We start from the raw sequence: 19,751 nt of genomic DNA on the forward strand, positions 1-19,751 counted from the left end.
GAAAAGAATTGACAAGGATCTGACAGCTATAAATTTATTAAACAAATCGAACCAACCAGAAACATTAATAAAACCAACGTGAAGCGTTTGCTGTGATAATTAGTACTTTTATAGTGCAAGAAGTAGGTGAAGCTTTTATATCGGCATTCATAACATACATTCATAATAATGTTCTAGTAATTAAACTAACAAATTCGAAACAATCATGACAATCAGACAGGCTATTTTGTACGCATACATGCTTTTACAGTAACCCATATTCTGTATGAAGTATTCTGCATGAAGTATTGGCACCTTCTATTACATTTATCAAACTAGCAGTACTAGCAGATATTATTTGCATGGTGCTTTTCATCACCTCAGTGTATAAGCATTGTGGGTGTACATAGTAAAATTAAAAAGGCCACTGAGACACACACACACAAGCAGACAGGTTATCTATTATACCTCACAGTTTCAGGTTTAATGCAAATGAGCTGTAGGACAAACATTTCTCGTTCATAGTAAGGTAGCTTTGCGTGGTGAATTAATAAAAAGGCACGTTGCAATATAAATACACACACTTAGACAGCAATATTTGAAATGGCACCTTCATGTCCTTCATTACCATTAATTAACCTCCTAAAAAGTAAGTGCAGTCATAAACACAAAACAGAATTATGAAAGATGACACAGTGACAGCTTTTACAGTTAAACCAAATATAACTGAGCAATTAAACACAGAGAATACAGAAACATACAGTGAACGTAAACATTTCTCTATAAGGTCACAGCGGCGTTATAGGGCACTGGCACAGGAGCAGCAACACAACAACGCAACAAGCAGCACAGTTTAAACAGAAGAAACTTCATTAGTCTAAAATGAAAAACTTTTACAATTTCACAGGACAGAAATGTATGAAAGAACATTTCTGGATTTAATAGAACTGTGAAACATCGGATAACCTGGTTTTGAGAATAAAAGTAAAACAGATTAAATAAACCTACACTAGAGTGTGGGTCACGCATACGATGATTATCAATTATACATGTTCTCAAGATATGAGATTTAAGGAATCGTTCATCCCAGTTTCCCCGTACCTGAGATTAAATCAGAAATGAATTAATAAAAAAAAAGTAAGATGAAAAGCTTGTAAACGACAGCGAGTAAGCTAACGGCACATGCAAATCGTGCTGGAAGTGATGACGTGATGAAGCTGACTCACCAGAGCACGGGGTTTATTTGAGGTTAAGAGTGTGTGCGTTACTTCATTGCTATAATATTATAAAATTTAATAAAAGGCAAGCATCAAGGCTGTGAATCTTAACTCTTACAGATTTTGCAATTATTCCTTCATTCTTTTACCTTTTAACACATTATATTGACACAAAATGAGGACGCACGTCTCAGTGTTTGTTATACAGAATTGTTTACAGGTTTGTTTATTTTACAGAGAATTGTCGTAGATTATTCTGTGTCATTTTATTGAGACTGGAGTTGAAATAAATCACGGTGACAGTGATGTCATCACGGTACATGCGCGCCAGGTCATCTGGAAGCGCCAACAGGGCTGCTAGTCTCTCCTGGTCCAACTCTCCGTACTCATTCGTCCCGAGAGCATGGCGAATCAGGTGCGTGGCCGCGTTTAAGTCGAGAGCAGGCGTGGCACGTGCCTGGCGCTGTAGCAGAAGCTGGTGCATCTGTCCCAGACTGAGCTGGCGCTGGCTGGCCGAGACCGGAGCCTCCAGGTGAACGCCAGTTAGATGCTCCGCCACCAGCCGGACCGCATCGTCGTTGTCCATTTCGTCCCACAGACCGTCAGACGCCAGGATCAGGAAGCGATCCTGTGGGCGCAGACGGTGATACGTGACCTCAGGCGTGGCCTCGAGGTATGGTGGTGTGAGGTAATTTGGTGGTGCGTACTGATAAACGTTCAGAGTCTCTGAGTCACAGCCTCCATTCTCTAACACACTCTGCTGCAGCTCGCGGCTCCACTTAAACCGAACGTCTCCGAAGGCTCGCAGCGGCATCAACACGCCAAGCAGCCTGTCATCCACGATGACCGTCTGCCGCTCACCATATGGGTGCCGAGACCGTACGCGCTCCACTTCGGCCGGGTTGGTCGTGTTGTGATCATGAGAAAGAGGCAGCGCGCTCCAGCTCCCATCAGGTTCCTGGACCCCGAGCACGGCGCGACAGTCTCCAGCATTTGCTACGTGAATGCCTTCGGATCCGACGTGAGCGAGACAAGCTGTGCACCCTGCGAATGCTGCCTGGACTGCCGTGTTCCGCATCAGATCGCTCGCCAACGGGACCTGTGCCTCCAGCGAAAGATCTGCATCCAGACGCTGGAAGGCGTAGCTGAGTGCGTCGCTGGGCTTCATTCCGTCTCCGTGCTCTTCGCTGGCGAGCAGCTCCTGCCAGAAGACGCGCAAGTGTTCGATGTACAGAGCGGCGGACTCGTGGTAGTTGTGGTCATTGAGATTTTTGTACCACTGCAGAATCGGCGGTACTGGCCGGAACGTCTCCATCGAAGCCTCCAGATCCTCCAGGCTGGACTCTGACATCATCGCCACGGCAACATAATAAGGCAGACGCTCACTGACGACCTGAGCGCACGTGTGACCACCATGACCATCAAACACTCCAAACAGCATCCCCCGTGTTTGCAAGCAGGAGGCGCTGCTGCGTCTGTCCTCTAGAGGAGAATTAGCAGCAAGCTGATTGCTCTCGAACTTCAGCACAGGACTAACACCTCCACGTCTGTCAAACTCAGGAACTCGCACAGACTGCTCGTTAGCACGCAGCATGGTATCGACCTGCAGCCGGCTCAGCTGAAAGTCCAGTGAACGCCCCACGGAAGGGAGTCCTTGCTCTCTGTCCTGATCTGAGTCTCTGTCGGGCCTCCTTCCCCAAGATGAGCAGAAACGGGCCTGGGCGAGCCGCATGCTGGAACAGCGCACCGGACGAGAGAAAACGGCCTGACTCGATTGGCCGAGCTGGAACAAAAGTCGCGTGCACATGTTTGATGACATCACTGCCAATATAGATGAAGTCCAACGTGCCTACATCTGAAAAAAAAAAGCAAAAGGTAAATCATTAATGAAATAACAACATGACCGTACAATACCACATGAGTATTTTACGTATTATTAAATAACGCACCATGACCTGTTTAAAAAAAAAGAAAAGAAAAGATGATCAACATTAATTTTCCCTGAATCACGAATATAGACAAGAAAAGGCTGGTGTGTGTGTGTGTGTGTGTGTGGTTTAATTACAGCCAATTGGATGTCACACCCGAGAGTCTTATCAAAGCCAAGTACGACCAATTGAGCAGGTGGAACCTGGTGTGGTTTCTGCTTGGTTGGAATGAAAGCCTACACACACACACACACACACAGGCCCTTTCTGGATCAGGACTGATTACCCCTGCTCTTTAAACACTCTGCTGAAATAAACACCTGCACCGTGTGCGCACGTGCGGCGACCTCCTTCATGCCCATATATGTACTTCCGTTCTGTTTAACTCATAGAAATGGACAAGGCCTCTCCTTTAATTGGGCCATATAAGAAAGAAGCCTTGCTACGTTCTAACACACCTCTGGTCATTAGTTTAGCTCTCTACAGTGAGAAAACGTAATATTATACAGGATTTTTAAAGATGTAACCCTGATGTGCACTATTCGACTGGATCAGCGCCAAGATTTCTTTATTTCACTACTGATTATTTAATTCACAGAATTGCGATGTAAATGAATTTTATAAGTATAAACCCTACATAAGAACATTAATAATATTAAAAACCAGCTTCAACCCTTTAACACGCTGCCCATATTACCCCAGGCTAACCATTACCCAAACAAGCTAGCACAGAAACTACACTTCTCAAACATTCCGCCAATGTGAAACATTCCCTATATCGTTGTCGCTTAAATCGTTTGAAAACAGCTTTTAATTTTTAAAACAAACCCAACACACCGTACTGAAATAAGATATTGAGCTACCTGTCAGAATGAGAGAAGAGTTAGCGAACCGGTTTCTAAGTAGCTTTCCGTAGGGGCGGATTTGATGCGCATGCGTAGTTCCACAACACTGTTACAGGAGCATTGTGGGTAATGGAGTGAAAATCTTTTTGCCGCTGGTAATAAACCTAAACTATTTCAAGCGTATAAATATATATTTTTTTTACCACAGCATATTGAATATAAGTCATGTTTCTGTTGTTCTGGAAGTTTCTTGGCGTCTGACGCGATGACGCAGTGAAAACCTGAGGTAAATTTATTACTCACGACTCGAGCTTTCGTCACGCGCGGTATCAAATGAGATAGAGCTTATATAATCATTATCATTAGTTTGATTGATTGTGTATTTATTTATATTAATAATTATTTTAAGTCTTGCTGTTTATCTGCTGAGGTCTATGCTTAGATTTGTAATCAAAAGGCTGTGTTGTAATATTAATTAACCAATAACTTTTTAAAGAGTTTGCTATAACTTGTATCTTATTTACACTGAATTCTATCTAAAAATGTTTTATAAGTTCAAGTAATCAGAAAGCAAAGACATATAGGCCCAAATTAAAATTAGCAGAGTTAGCTGTCAGATTCCGTTTAAAGCTTTGTATAAATTACAGACCCTAATGATTTCTTTTATACTTTCTTTTTTTAAGGCACATGATTATCGAAAGATAAACCAGCAGCGTCCACAATGTTAAACGGTAAGTTCTTAATGTAAGAGGAATACAGAACTCGTCAACGAATCGATTCCTTGAATCGACTCGCATATATGCATTATTTTCCCCTAATATTTTTGTTCATTAAAATGTAGATTAGTTTGGGTTGTAGACAAGTTTATAAATCTTACTTAGTCCTTTTAGTACCAGGCATATGTTTATCACAATTTAAAATGTCTCAAACTTTAGAAATAATTATCGGGAGCCAAAAGATTTGACTCATGTTGGTGAGCCGAACTAAATGAAATGACTCACTAAAAAAGAGCGGTTTCTATAAATTCGTTCTACGCACGCTTACTACGCATGCGCAAAAAAACGTACCGTTTCGTTGCTTTAACACCCCGGCCATAAGCCGTGCTAGTACTCCTCCCTGTGACTAGTGGGTTCATGTTTAGTATTGTTTAAAATTGTACTGTTTTTTTAAATCGTTTTTGTGTTTTATTGCACGTTTTATAACAGTCAGATTGATGGTTAATGTTAAATACACATGTTAAAGCGATAGGGATTATATTCTGACAATCATAAAAGCAAATTATAAAGTGCTACCCGTATGTCAGAAGGTGTTACCTCTGATTTAACTGAACTACTGTATATATTTTTCTGCACTCAGACTATTTAAAACTAGAGGTAGGAGATAATGCGAAAGTAGCACAGATTAATATAACTATACATGTTTTATACACGTGGAAAATTCTGGCAAAGTAGGAAGAAACGATAAAACACCAGTTATCACTAATCCAGATTATTTTATTAAATCTGCAAGAGATGCCCACTTTTTTTTTTTCTTTTTTTTTGTCTGTCTGTCTAACCCTCCAGTGGTCCGTCTTATTTTGTTTATTTACTTCTTTAAAATAACATGACTGCATTATCATGGACAAGATCAGTGCACTTACAAGCTACAGTTGGAAAAGCTTTTTTTGCATTATTTATTTCTTTTTCTTTATAGTACATCATATTTAGGTTAATGATCTTGTATAACCTTTTACAGCTATCAGGACTGATCTTCGCTTATTACTTGAGTGTCTGAAGTACCAGATGAAATGTCCAGCATCTCAGAAACAAGCTCTACTCACCATTGTCTCAATCTGCCAACAGAATGGTCTGAAATTCACTCTTTCTCTCTCTCTCTCTCTCTCTCTCTCTCTCTCTCTCTCTCTCTCTCTCACACATATACTGTACAACCCTATAAACACATGGTCAGTGTTTTGTTCCTCTGTGTTCAGCAAATCAAAACGTGGAGTTCCTCAGAGAGATTGGAGGTGTGAGGTTCATCTATGACCTGTCCAGATCCAGCGAGTACTCTGAGGTTAAAGAGACAGCTTTATTCACACTCAGCTCTCTGGCTGAACTCAACGGTGTGTGTGTGTGTGTGTGTGTGTGTGTGTTACTAAAACATTATAATATGTTAAAGTGACCTGAAGACCCTGAGTGTACCTCAATAACCCTAAGCTAGGTATTTGATGTTTTAGAGAGCAGTAAGCAGATCCTGTGCAGCGAGGACATGTTCTGTGGCTTGGCAGACTGCATGGAACAGGAAGTGTCTCTCACGATGAAGAGAGTGGCCGTGTACATGATTTCTGTATTAGTTTCCAACAACAGTAAGCTACAGTAACATGGAAGACCACAGATGATATAAAGGCACTCACTTTTAGGTTCAAGAACAGTTTCATCTAATAGTTTCATGGAAACTATTAGGTGAAACTGGACATCACGGAGGTTTAATTCAACTCCATTTTCATGATATCTTTTAACAAACTCTTGACGAGACATTTCATCGGCCAGTTGTGTTTTAGTCAGACAGTATGATTAAATAATAACTAATAATTAATGATCTCAGAATAAACTCTATATTATATATTTTTTTCTGATTGGTGCTTATATTCTGTCTTCGTTACTTTATGCATAACTTTTATTCATAATATGTATGTATGTTCTCAATTTTAGAAATAGGACAGAGCCTGGCTAAGACCTCCAGGTGTATCGATATCCTGCTCAACTTATTCAGGTGCACACAGTTTAAAGTGAAGCCACTGTTTTTATACTGTATATATATATTCTTGATTCAAATGTAAACATGAACAAAATTCAGTTGAGGCCTTGACTTAAAATAGATGGCCAATCAAATTTCTCATGATTTTTAAAATTGTCCACCTACAGATAAATAACATTGAATTTAATGCTGAATAAAGTAATTACATGTGTTATATTAGTCCTACGGTTAATTATCTGTATTTTGCTATTGGATGTATGAGAGCCTAAAGAACAGATGTTTTGATGTAAATTCCTCTATGAATTAAGTCTGTAAACCGATTAGTTATATGCATGACATGTAGACATACTCACGTAGTGATCAGTGTGTTCTGTCTCGCGCTGTGTTGTCAGGAGTACGTATCCAGCGGCTGAAGGAAGTTATGAGCTGCTGCAGCTGTGGACGTCAGTGTCCAGTGCTCTCTGTGGCTGTGTCAACAATCCTCAAAATGGTACACACACTTGTGTACACACACACACACACATATATACACATACACATAGTGTTCCATTAAACTATTAGGTGAAACTGAATCAATGCAGCAAAACAGGTCAGCTTTGGAGGCGGGGTTTGTATCAATCACAGCTAATAAGAGCCAGAGTAATAAGAAAAACATTTGAGTACTTGATGTACTCGCTGATGCGTTTGAGACTCTATGAATCACCTGTAGGCAGTTTTAACTGTAATGTTACGTTAGCCATCTATTGATTTACAAGGTAAACTGCAATTGACAAGGAGTACTAATGATAAATTCATTAGCTAAAGTTAAAGATTCAGAGGCTCCTCGGGATAAAAACTGTTTCTAATGTAATCTTAAAACGTACACTGAGCTTGTTCGCGCGTTACTCATGTTAAATCTGACTAAGGAAACCCAGATGGGTTTCCTCTGTTGAACCTGCCGGTCTACAGAATTATAGACTAACACCTGGAATTCTCGGGTATTGACATGAAAACATGGTGAAACCCATCACCGAATCATTTAGATTCCCCCGGATGAACAGAGTACAAGAGTTTCCTGTGTCTATTTTTCTTGCAGAGGAGAACCAGTGTGTCTGCATGCGTGTGTTGCCTCTAGTCAAAGTGTGGCTCCAGCAGGTATCCGTGTTAAGGGCGGAGCTGGTTCAACCCGTCTGCTCCTTCATTAGCATGACTGTGGCTAATAACCGTGAGTAAAGAATGAGCAGTAGACCATGACTTAATCCTGTGTAGGTATTCTTTATAGAGGTCATGTACCTTGTGTGTGTGTGTGTGTGTGTGTGTGAATGAATCCTCCAGCATGTGTGCAGGAGTATTTTGCATCAATTGGAGGACTGTTTATAATCTCCGACACTTTGTCTAGTGTGGTTACTCAGTGCAGAGAGAATCCTTCAGGATGTAAGCTCGCTGCCATGATCACCAGTACACTGGCTGCCTGCATCAGTGACAACGGTAACACACACGTACAAACACACACACACTCACACGCACATACTTTTAACCAAATTTCGTCCACTTACAGATGCAGTTTGTAAACTATAAATAAAGATTGATGTGAAACACAGGAGTATTTTATAAATAATAATTCCGGTTTTACTTCAGAGTCATACATCAGGTCTATAATGCGGAGCTTGAATCCCAACAATGCCACACCCATCAGTGGCAGAAAATGAAGAGAATGAAATAAGAGGCATTTACTGGGTGGATAGGGTATACACACTCTCTCTTTCTCTCCCTCTCTCTCTCTCTCTCTCTCTCTCTCTCTGTCTCATTCTCTCGCTATCCCCCCTGTCAGTAAGAGCGACAAAACCTTATCATTAGCGTCTGTGAGTTCATATACGTAGAAAGATAGACTGATAGATACTTTTTTACCCAAAGGAGATTCCAGAATCTAAAGAAATTTCTAAATTTATGTATGTGTAAGAGGGTAGATAGTGGTTTCCTCCAGTTGCGTTTCACTGTTTTTCTCCTGAAGCATTGTACACGTAATATAACTGAATTAATCCTTTTAAATATATAATGTGATGATTTAAAGAGAAGAATTTGTGTGAAATAAATATTTTATCTTGTTGGCGAAAGTTATTTTCTATTTTATTGCATTCCTCCCTGCAATTTTGCTAAAATAAAATTTCTGTACAGTGTGTCAGTGTTTGCTAGATGTTCACATTAGAGGTTAAATCATGTCTCTCATCCTCACACCTGCACCGTTCTAGTGTACCTGCATAATGTTTTTAATTTATAAATTACAGATACAGGTGATCTCAAGTCCTGGAGTTTAATTTTAAGTATACAATGTGTTTGATTTTTGTGCTTTTTCAGAGGCTTTAACGCCCAATCTGTCTGAGCTCACATTGGTTCCAGACCTGCTGCTGTTGCTGTCCAATCCAAACCTCACTCCACGAGATCAGCTGGCCGTGGTGCTGACGCTCGGGCACTGCACTGATGCATGTGGTGAGTGTCTACCTGACGTCTACTGTGATCTGTGAGGATGCTGAAGAAACTAAATGATTTTTATCGTCTTGTCTCTGTGTAGTGAAGCATCAGTCGCAGTTGGTGCAGGGTGGAGGACTGCCTCTGATGATCTCTCTCCTGACTGAAGCCAAAGATGAGGAAGTCCGAAAAGCAGCTACCTTTGTACTGCAGACATGTAAACAGCTCAGTGAGTTGTTTTCCTGTTCAAGAGATATCAGCTGTACCTTTGTGATTGTTCTTTAAATCATTATTTGCTCTCTGCAGCTGGATCTGTAGTGGGTCAGAGTGTGGAGTCTGATCTACAGAGGCATCGTCAGTCAGCCTGGGAAATCCAGCAGAGAATTCGGCAGCTAGAAAAACGACAGCTGGTGTGTGTGTGTGTGTGTGTGTATGTGTGTGAGATCAAACGATATTGACAAAACTTGATGATGTACTTGGAGAAAGTTATTTTGTGGCTATGTGTGAGTTTCTCAGGAGGACTGGGGAGGGTTTGTAGAAAATTCTCCAGCTCGGCCCACTGAGAGCAGAAAGGAATTGTGGGAAGACTCGCTAATGCAAAAGGCCAGAGGTCGAAAAAGAGTCTATGAGAAGGAATCTGGGAGAGAGGATATTCCACATAAATTCACACCACCAGTACAATCTGCAGCTCAGCCAGTCACAGTGCAGGGAATGAGAAGTCCTGCGCCAGTGGTGTGTATCTGTTACAATTAAGCTTGAACCTGCTGTGTAGAGTTTAAATCTCAGTAAAAACAGAGTGGCCAAGGATCTGTCCAAAATCTCAATTTGTCATACATTAAGGCCCATTGGATTAGATTAAACTGATACTGTTTGAATACATTTAATATTTCAATACTTAATAACATTATGATACATAATAATTACTTATTACTAATGTAAATAATTAAATTTTTATTTGTGTAGCACTTTTAACAAATGAGGTCACAAAGCAGCTTGATATAAATTATTATTATTATTATTATAGTAAAAATAAATATACCGCTATATTTTCCACTATGTGTAGGTGTGCTAATAGTCTGCCAGTAACACTCTAGTAACAATACATCAGATTTTTTTCTTTTCAGCTTATTGTTTAGATAAATATTATTTAACACTAAATTACAGTTAAACCCCTTTTTTATGTGATTAAAAAAAGCATTAGCTCATTCAAGAGATTCTAATTGTTGTTTTAAACGTTATTATAAGTTTTGTATGTTATTAAAGTTATAAAAAGTTATTTTGTTTTTGCAGCTCCATGTTCGGAAACAGATTTTTAAAGGCTTTGATAAGTCTATGAATCCTTTCCAAAAAGGAAATTCGGAGGAGCTGCAGCTGGCTGAGAATGTGAGAGGGAGGAGTATAGCAGAACAGAGTGGACTTCCACTGAGATTTGAGAGTGAGATGAAAAACAGAGGGATGGAAAAAATCGCGAGAGGTGAAACAGATGACAGAAACGTCAGAGGAGACATGACAGCAGATGACCAGGGAAATGAAAACCATGACAGTGCAACACCTATCAATCCACCCACAGGGACTGGAGATGCACATAGGTAGGACTTAGTGAACTTTCCTTATTGGTTTGCTTACAAAATTCTAGACTGGCTTATAATTTAGGAAAAGTTTTTAAACCTGGTCATTCCATACCTAAACCCCTCTCGGTGCATTGCATCATTACCCAGACCCCTCCCGGTGCATTGCATCATTACCCAGACCCCTCCCTGTGCATTGCATCATTACCCAGACCCCTCCTTGTGCACTGCATCATTACCCAGACCCCTCCCTGTGCATTGCATCATAACCCAGTCCCCTTTCGGTGCATTCCATGTCATACTTCATGATCCTAATCTCCACTTGAGATAAGGAAACCAAAAATACAGCACAGAATCACGTTCATTAATGCATAAAAGCAACACAAAATGCGCAAGTCTTATTTGTGATACAGCAATCTGTGTTGTTTATAATCTTACACATAAATCTGCATAAATCAAACTTGAATAATTTAAGAGCCACTGTGTGTTTGTTTCCCACATTCCCCCTCACTCCCTTAGTCACTGCACTAATAAGTTTTTGTTCTGTTTTTATTGGGTTTCAGCTCAGATATTTTTAAACATCCTGCTCCCATGAAGAGACATCAGAAGACCCCATTTGACTATGAGGGTATGCATTAGTCTGTTCAAAACCTCAAATCAACTCTTTCACAGTCTGAGAAATCATCTATAAAACTATAAAATGAAGAGCAGTGTTTCTCTGAGCCAGTAGACTGATGTTTTGTGTTGTTTGTTCCTCTCAGATGATCTGTCTGTGTGCTCTGAGCTCTTGGATAGTGAGATTGAGAGGATTCTCTTCACTCCAGCTGCCTCTAAGCCCAACAGGCTGCGTTGTGCAGGTGTGTAGGAACCTGATCAGAAAAAAAACTGAAATGGAAAATTAGAAAGTAGATAAAAAAAATTCCTGAGGTCTGTAACACTCAGCCTAGCTCCAGTTACACTCTCATTTTATTTTAATTTAATTTTTGTGTAAGCATATTTTAGCAAAATATACTTGTGTGTGAAGCAGTGTAACAATAGGATATTAATCAACATAATATTAATCCTAATGAAATAATATAGAAGTAGGTAGAGAGTATGATAGGTCATAAAACATAATGGGTTCACTTAGAGGTGAGACAAGAAAAGCAGACGATGAGACAGGTCATAAAATTTAAACAGTAAGGGGATGGGTAGTGATACAGTATACAGTGTGTACCCAAAGTACATGGAATAAAACCCTGGAGTGACCCAGACATGAAATGTACTTATTTTATAATTAGCTGTCATGTGTATGATAAATAGACAGAATAAGGCTCCAGGTGCCGGACACGACAGAGACACGAGCATAAGATAAGGCGCAAGGTGCCGGACTTGGCAGAGACACAAGCACTAAATAAAGGATTGAAATATGTGTTGGATACACGTGCTACACGCACACCTGCAGTCGCACACACACGTCTAAGTAAGAATATTGGCAAATAACCAAAAGACACACGATCAATCATAAATACTGAGTTTAATAAGAAGTAGAGACGACACAAAATAGCATGTGCATCTACATAATGACAAACAAGGAGATACATGGAAAATTTAGAAATCAGATATTAAACATCTACCTTCTCTAAGCCAGAACAACACCCACAGGAAGATCAGTAAGGGGGACAAAAGCAGAAATGCCGCAGTCCAGAATTGATGCAGGTGCTGAAGAAAAATCCGTTTGGGTACCAACAGTTGCACTCTTGATAGTTTGTGTACTTACGGACACTTTAAAATCAGCCAAACAGGCCTTAGAACAGAAGGAGCTGGAGTGCCAGGCTCAGGCCGTACAGGCCTAAATGCATGAGGAGAAGTGCTGTTACCTCCAGACAAACTCTCTTTGAAGGGCCAGGATTGGAGTTTTCCTTCCTGTGGTATGTAAGCCCTCACTAATGAAGAAACTGCATCAACGACATAGAAGTCTGACACTCAGCCTGGATGAGGCCCACAGAGGCCCGGTCAATGGCAGGTTCGGTTGGATTATAATCTGTACTGTCAATGCTATCCGAGCTGTCCAGAGGGATGCAATGAGCACTTGGCCAAGTGCAATCATCTTTAAGATTAAAATAAAATACAGAAATACAACAAATTGGGAAAATAAGACAAGAAATTAAAATGGTGCCAAAGAGATTCTTACCCATGGTCTGTCTCTTGAGAACTGTAGAATAAACCAGGAAAAAACAGAAATGTATAGTAAAATTAAGCACCACCCTAATATTTTTTATAAATTAAACAAGAGAAGTGTAAAGATAATGGAAGGTAATTTGCAAGAAAAATAAATTATAATGGTAAAAAATATAATCACTTGGTACAGATGACAGAGGGAGTCATATGACGAGGTATATGACGTAACGTAATACTGTATGATAGAAAAATGTAAACATAATAGGAGAATTCCTTGGGAAAAGTTTGCTTATAATGGGTTAATAATTTGGTAAGGAGGGAAAAAAGAACTAAGGGAGGAGATAAGGTGTGCATTCCTCCCCTTGAAAACTGTATATAATGAGCCTGCATGTACAGAAACTGTCAGACAGTCTGCTCTTCATAATGCTTGGATTTACGACCTAAGCATTGCAAGTGCGGCTCACTTAGGTTTTATTGCTTCAATAAATCCTGCATACTTCATCCAGAGTCCTGAGTCGTTCTTTGCTCCTTTTTGACTAGAGATACAGCATTTGTTTAATATTTTTTAATTATTGTAACATTAACAAGTGAAAAATAAAAATCTCCCACAGTTGAACTTTGCAAAATTGGAGCTCTTATTAGATCCTGGTTCTGTTTATTATTCTACTTGATTTTCCCTCAGCAGAATAAGGTTTAAAATAATATGACCTTTTTTTTAACAACCCATTAGTCTAGAATAGTGAGTAAACTCGTACACTCCACTTAACAAATCACCATTTATACATGTTTGTGTTTCAGTCAGCAAGAAGTCATTAGAGGTTGCAAAGTCCTGGGAAACTATTTAGACCTTGAGGAAACATGCTATAGAAATGTTCATTTTGTTTATGTTTATAATGTGTGTGATGATGTGGACTAAGCATGTCTTCGTTTGTGCCAGGGTGTGTGAGTGGGGTGGATGAGGTGAACAGCAGGACAGTGGGCGTGGTTCTGCGCAGCTGCAGAAATCAGTGCGAGTTCCACCTGGTGCTGCAGAAAGCTGAGGATCGTCTGAAGAGGATCGTGCGTATCAGCGGGGTCTCAGACACAGACGGTCTTGGTCAAACACCTGACCGTCGAGTCAGAGATGTGTGTTCTTCAGAAACCGTCTTTAAACACACAACAGAAGAAAGAGATCATCACACAAACAGATCGACCTGCAGAGACTCTGTGAGGTGTAAGAGTCTAGTTTAGAGAGAAAAACCATTTGGGTAGTTTTTATATACAGTGTCTTTGTGTGTATGTGTGTGTGTGTGTGTGTATATATTATTTATACTTTTTTTGCCAAATAAAATTAATTGTAGTTATAAATTAAATATCACAGTTTCTTACTTAGATAGAAACTTTCTTTGGTCTGTCTCAATATATTTTTCCGTAGGGATAAATCTCACTCCACTGAAGACTTCAGGTGAAACACAGGGCAAGTTAACTTTGTTTTTCTTTTTTAAACAGTTTTTGATGAATATTTCAAAGATTTATTGAGTTTGTAATGTTCACAGTGAGTTTGATTTCAGTAGATCAATCAAATTTATCCTGTGTATTATACGGTCTTTAGAGCAATTTTTTATTTTATAATATCTGACTGCTGTCTATTTGAATGATAGTGTTAGATACTTACTTAGATAGAATGTTACTGTAGGTGACTCAAAACAAAAGTATTATTTCTCACAGTGATTTAACAGACTGGAGGGAAGTGTTGGTTTGTTATAGGAAACTAATCCACACCTTTGGGTGACGTGTGATACTCCTCAAAATCAAGCCAAACATCAGTGTCCGTCTGGTTTTCTAGTCGAACTGTCAAATGCTTAGAGATATCAGGCACAATGACATCAAACACACTGAAAAGCTTTCACAAACTTTGAGCTTACACTTAAAAGTGTAAAGTGCAAACGGAGCTTCTGTTAGGTTTGATGAAGACTTAAGAGGTTTTCAAAATTTAAACACTAACTGTGATAGGAAACCTGTTAGGCTTAAAGCTCAGTAAAGTTCTAAGAAAGTGAAATTTTTTTTGCATGAACCTTTTCTTGTGTAAAGGGTTTCCTTTTTTTTCTTCTTGTTTTTGCCTGAGCATTTTTCCTTGTGTCCAGTTTCTCCTGGTGCATTGTGCAAATTATTTTTTTGTTACCTTACAGAGCAGTAATTATATTATATATCTACACTATGTTTAGTGCCGCACAGGTCCGGAAAAGTATAAATAAAAGTCTCAACCTCAAAAGTATAAATATAAACCTTAAACCTGAAAATGCATAGAGAGTCAAAATGAGGACTTGGTGCAGAAAGGCCTGATGTTCCGAACAGGTTGACTTTATCTAGTATAAACTGTGCAAATTCCCTGCATATTATGTACATGTGTATATGTGTACAGGTCAAAAAAGGCAGCTTGTGTGCACAATGTGTGTTTCCACAGAAATTATGTAAAATGATGACTGTTTTATTATGTTGCACCATCTTTATCCTTTTCCTGCTCAGGCTCAGACGTGGAGAACAGACCTGTGTCTAATCTCCAAATACCAGGGGCCAGTGATGGAAGGCAGAGAGTAAGATCTGTTCATTAATAATAAAGTTTACACATATGGTTCATGTGATAGGAACACACAGTGGAGTGACTGCTAAAGTTTAGTCTGGTAATATTCTAATCCCCTCCATCACACTGAGCTATCTTCCCCCCCCAAAAAAAACTAAATGCATCAACGCATTAAAAACTTGTACATATTGGCAGGAACGCAGTAGAAACTGTTAAGCATCGTATTTTATTTATTCATTTATTTTTCTATCTTTTTTTGGGGGGGTTCTTCTGGTGCTTGTTTACCATGTTTATGGTTCACGTGTAGCAGGTCGTCAGGGCGCCTCTGTCACGTTCATCGAATTCACAACATCACTTTGTAATGAAAAGCACAGCGCGTGTCATGTAATAGGATACGGTGCGATCCGATCAGACATAATAACTCGGTTTGATTTCAGTGGACCTGGTGAGCATGTGATCATGTGCGCGACAGGAAATTAGTGACATCATTAGAGACACATCGAGAACAGGGACGCGGCTAGGAAGTTGTACAAACTTGATTTTTGCACATTTCTTTCATTTTGACCCTGTAACCCACTGCGTTCTTTGATATTTTTAGACTGCCATGGGAACATCATGGTTTTTACTGCAGTGTGACAGGGACCTGATGCATTTTCAGTACTAAAGGAAAATTTAAAGTTTTTCTCTGTAAAGCTAACTCTGGTTACAGTCCTTAGGCAAACAAAGAGGCAGGAGAGACTATAGTGGAGATGAGCTGAAGTACCTCAGAGAGGGGGTAAAACGTTTTGGTCACTCCTGGAACACTATATTGTGGGCGTATCCCTTTCAGCAGGGACGCACCAATGTGGACCTGGCCAAGAAATACAGGTGAGACCCACTGACCAGAACATTTTATATCCTGATCATCATCATCATGTACACCATAATGTGATCAAAGGTTAAACCCCGACTGTAGTTTTTCACTTGATGGGTTCAGTGGTTAGCAGGAAAGAATTAGAATCGTGGTAAGTGGACGAAAGCATGTAATTACTTTCCCTTTTTTGCAGAAAGTTCCAGCAGGGCTCGGCGCTGGCCCCAGACCTCCTAACACAGGAATGTGCTGAACAAAGAGTTGATTAAAGAGAGCGTGGTCTGTAGACACTGCGCTGTTAATGTGTAAACAGCAGATCAGCGTTTAATACAGAAAGCTGTGGTGGTTCCTTTATAAAGTGTTTATTTAGGATTAGTGCTGACTAAAACACTGGAAATTTCTGATTATAGTGGAGGAAAGATGTATCCAGTGAATGAAATATATAAATATGGAGTAAGACACCGTGTAGCTGGACCGTTCCTGTGATCCAAACAGAACAAAGCTGTTAGCCAGAGAGAGACAGCGAGAGGTTCATACATCATACATCGATGAAAGAATTAAAGTACCAAACTGTTCGGGTGCTGCATGTTTCCCAGCATGCTTTGTGCTTTTCTTTCTGTTCTAGTTCTATATCTGACACTCGTCACTGGATAAACATATTGTCTTTCCCTCTGTGTAAAACTAAGAGAACTCACACTATATGACAATAGGTATGTGGAAAGTGTGTGTGAATAAACACAAATCCACACACACACGCCCCAACATCTAAGCGCATTATAACAGCAAACACAGGGGAATTAGAATGAGATGTACACATGGGTAAAAAGCACACATGGGTGTTATGTGCAGGGGTGCACATACATTTGGACATATAGTGTAGGTGTGTGTTGTAAAGCTGAAACAAGACTCCTGATGTGTACTACGTGTAAATCTCTTTACATTCTGTCTGAATCTGTTTTAATTTTTTCTTTCATTTCTGTGCACTGAGACTGCAGATTTTTTCCAGATATCCTTGGACTTGATCCACAGACTTCCTGAAACAGCTCAGTCAGGGGATCGTTGAATGTAGCTTATAAAAACACACTCTGAGATGATTTACGACAGTTGAGTTTTAATGAAATATTGCAACTTTTCCACAGAAGCTGCTGGTCGGAATATAAAGCGGATTACATGCTTGAGGTTGCAGTTTTTTTTGTTTGTTTTTTTTGTCGACTTTGCATTTTACATCCAGTGCTTATTTAGGCTTATTACGCTTTAGCTTAGACAGAATATATATATTTATTCTTAAATCAAAAATCTCATGATTTTTATTAACTATTTTCTCTCTTCCATGTTTACACTTATTGTTCTTTTACCGGGTGTTTTCTTTCAGTACACATTGACCTACTGTAGTTATAGAAGTTCATTGACCGTGCTCACAGTCACATTTGCCCCAGATCCATGTCACCCAGGGCAACCAAAGCGAAAAAAATTCAATTTTGTTGGTTCAAATCATGCTCAGCTGGTAACAGTGTGTGACCCTGATCCACACACACCAACAACTCTTCAGTCTCGGGTACCTCCTGACCAGATACTGCATCATTCACCTCTGCTAAAGCTTCAGCATCTCTAACTGTGGCCTCTGGACCATGCTCAGGAGCTTCTGGGATTCTCTGTTCCTCTGTGGCTAAAGGCTCATGTGGGATAGAGACGGAGTCGGCTGGAGATTCAGGGATGGAAAGCTCAATTTTGGTTGGAGCCTCTTGGGAAGCACTCGTCAGTGAGTCATGCTTGGCTTCAGTGTCTGAAACCGCAGTCACTGGCTCTGTTGGATCCTCCACACTGACAGACGCCAGCTTGGCTTGCACCGTCTCCATGCTTTTGTTTTGAACATCATCTTCGCTAATGGTAGCTTGTGTGATGTGAGGAGCCTCTTCTGTAGGCCTGGTGTCCACCTCAGGGTCATTATGTTTCTGCTCAGAAGGAGCTTCAGCTCCATCGCTCTTCCTCCGACTTGACTTTGCTCCCATCTTTTTTTTTACTGGAAAACATTACACAAGCCAATTTTGCTTAATACACCTTTGACAGGTTTGGAGAAGTGATTGCTTTATACACTCAGTACTTATAATACAATATATATAATATAATATATTATAAACAATATAAAACTGCTGAAACATCAGATTCATTTAAGAACTCTGACACACACTGGAGCATGCATACAAAAAAATCTCCCACATTATTCCATTTTCCACTGGCAGAAGCTTTTACCCAGAATATAATGGTTACTGAACACGGCAACATTAGTTTTTCTCAGCCTTCCAGACATTTTAAACGCTGCACCCTCGATGCCCTTTCTGAGAGTATGAATGGGACTTTTTCCAGGAAGAAGAAATTTGCATTTGAAGTTTTATGAACAACGCAGCCAACAGGAAGTAAGCTTGGCAACCAAATCAGGATAAAAATAATACAGTTCATCCCCCCAAAAATGTTTTGAATATCAGAGTATGCAAAGTGATATACAAGTATTGCATTTAAACTTCAAGCTTCTGTTGTCTGAACTTTGAATAATTAAATTAAAATAATCTGCCTTACATTTTAATGACTTAAAACTATTTCTCTGCTTTAATTCATTCAGCAAGTCTTTGAGCCTGTTTTAAAAGGGTGAACATTTAAATCTCAGGACTAAAACAACAACAACAAAAACATCCAGGATGGCAAAAAGTCATTTACTGGTGCAAATAGTGGTGTTGGATGTTTATTATAAAATACCCTGTACACAGAATCCAGTCTGTTCAGAATTATTCAGGAATCAAATAAATATTCTGTATTGTTAGACAGTTAATATATATCTAAATGTTCAGAGTATTCAGTAAACAGAGTGGTGATGTCAGGAGATAAACTGCTTATTTGGGTTTTCACTGAAACGGGATCAAGACAGAGATCCAGCAGCAATCAACCCAAACCATCACTCTCGCACGATAACCGGTTTTACTTTAAATTTACTGGTTAACACTCTTACACACATCTCTCTCTCCATTCTACACCTCTAACATTAGATCATCCAGCTTTTACATTTACCCCTGTTTTACCCCTCATTTACTCACCTTTCTGCTCCGAGCTGAAATTTTCGATGTATCTTTCTGAATGTGACAGAGATACTGAGTGCGAGGAGGCGGAGACCTCTTCTCTTCCCTCCTCTCTTCTCTTCCCTCCTCTCTTCTCTTCCCTCCTCTCTTCTCTCTTCTTTCTTCTCTTCCCTCCTTTACTCCTCCCTTCCCTTCTCTCTTCTCTTCCCTCCTCTCTCCTCTCTTTCCTCCTCTATTCTCTTCTTTTCTCTCCTCTTCCCTCCTCTCTTCTATTCCCTCTTCTCCTTCCTTTTCTTTTCTCTCTTCTCCTTTCTTCCTTTCCCTCCTCCCTTCCCTCCTCTCTTCTCTTCCCTCCTCTATTCTCTTCTTTTCATTCCTCTACCCTCCTCTCTCCT

General features: G+C 39.8%; 2 protein-coding genes across 5 annotated transcripts; one reads left to right on the forward strand and one right to left on the reverse strand.

Moving 5' to 3' along the window:
* Positions 1-20: 20 nt before the first annotated feature.
* Positions 21-7,143, reverse strand: pdp2 (putative pyruvate dehydrogenase phosphatase isoenzyme 2). Of its 4 annotated transcripts, none has more exons than XM_053500644.1 (2): positions 7,059-7,143; positions 21-3,051 (listed from the first exon to the last, which is right to left on the reverse strand). In XM_053500644.1, exon 2 carries the CDS (start codon positions 3,013-3,015, stop codon positions 1,423-1,425), a length of 1,593 nt encoding a protein of 530 aa, XP_053356619.1. In that variant the 5' UTR covers positions 3,016-3,051; positions 7,059-7,143; the 3' UTR covers positions 21-1,422. The 4 variants fall into 4 exon arrangements, with proteins under 4 accessions (XP_053356619.1, XP_053356617.1, XP_053356620.1 ...); XM_053500642.1 differs by lacking the exon at positions 7,059-7,143 and adding an exon at positions 3,988-4,071; XM_053500645.1 differs by lacking the exon at positions 7,059-7,143 and adding an exon at positions 3,262-3,282.
* terb1 (telomere repeat binding bouquet formation protein 1) lies at positions 4,181-17,256 on the forward strand. The gene is made up of 21 exons (XM_053500646.1): positions 4,181-4,255; positions 4,653-4,700; positions 5,704-5,814; positions 5,939-6,070; positions 6,185-6,313; positions 6,660-6,720; positions 7,098-7,195; positions 7,781-7,909; positions 8,020-8,172; positions 9,040-9,171; positions 9,254-9,379; positions 9,457-9,560; positions 9,667-9,882; positions 10,441-10,739; positions 11,282-11,346; positions 11,480-11,575; positions 13,816-14,091; positions 14,293-14,334; positions 15,384-15,451; positions 16,148-16,305; positions 16,485-17,256. Exons 2-21 carry the CDS (start codon positions 4,691-4,693, stop codon positions 16,555-16,557), a joined length of 2,478 nt encoding a protein of 825 aa, XP_053356621.1. The 5' UTR covers positions 4,181-4,255; positions 4,653-4,690; the 3' UTR covers positions 16,558-17,256.
* Positions 17,257-19,751: the final 2,495 nt, after the last annotated feature.

Source organism: Clarias gariepinus, chromosome 7, assembly GCF_024256425.1.
Source record: "Clarias gariepinus isolate MV-2021 ecotype Netherlands chromosome 7, CGAR_prim_01v2, whole genome shotgun sequence".
NCBI classification, from domain to species: Eukaryota; Metazoa; Chordata; class Actinopteri; order Siluriformes; family Clariidae; genus Clarias; species Clarias gariepinus.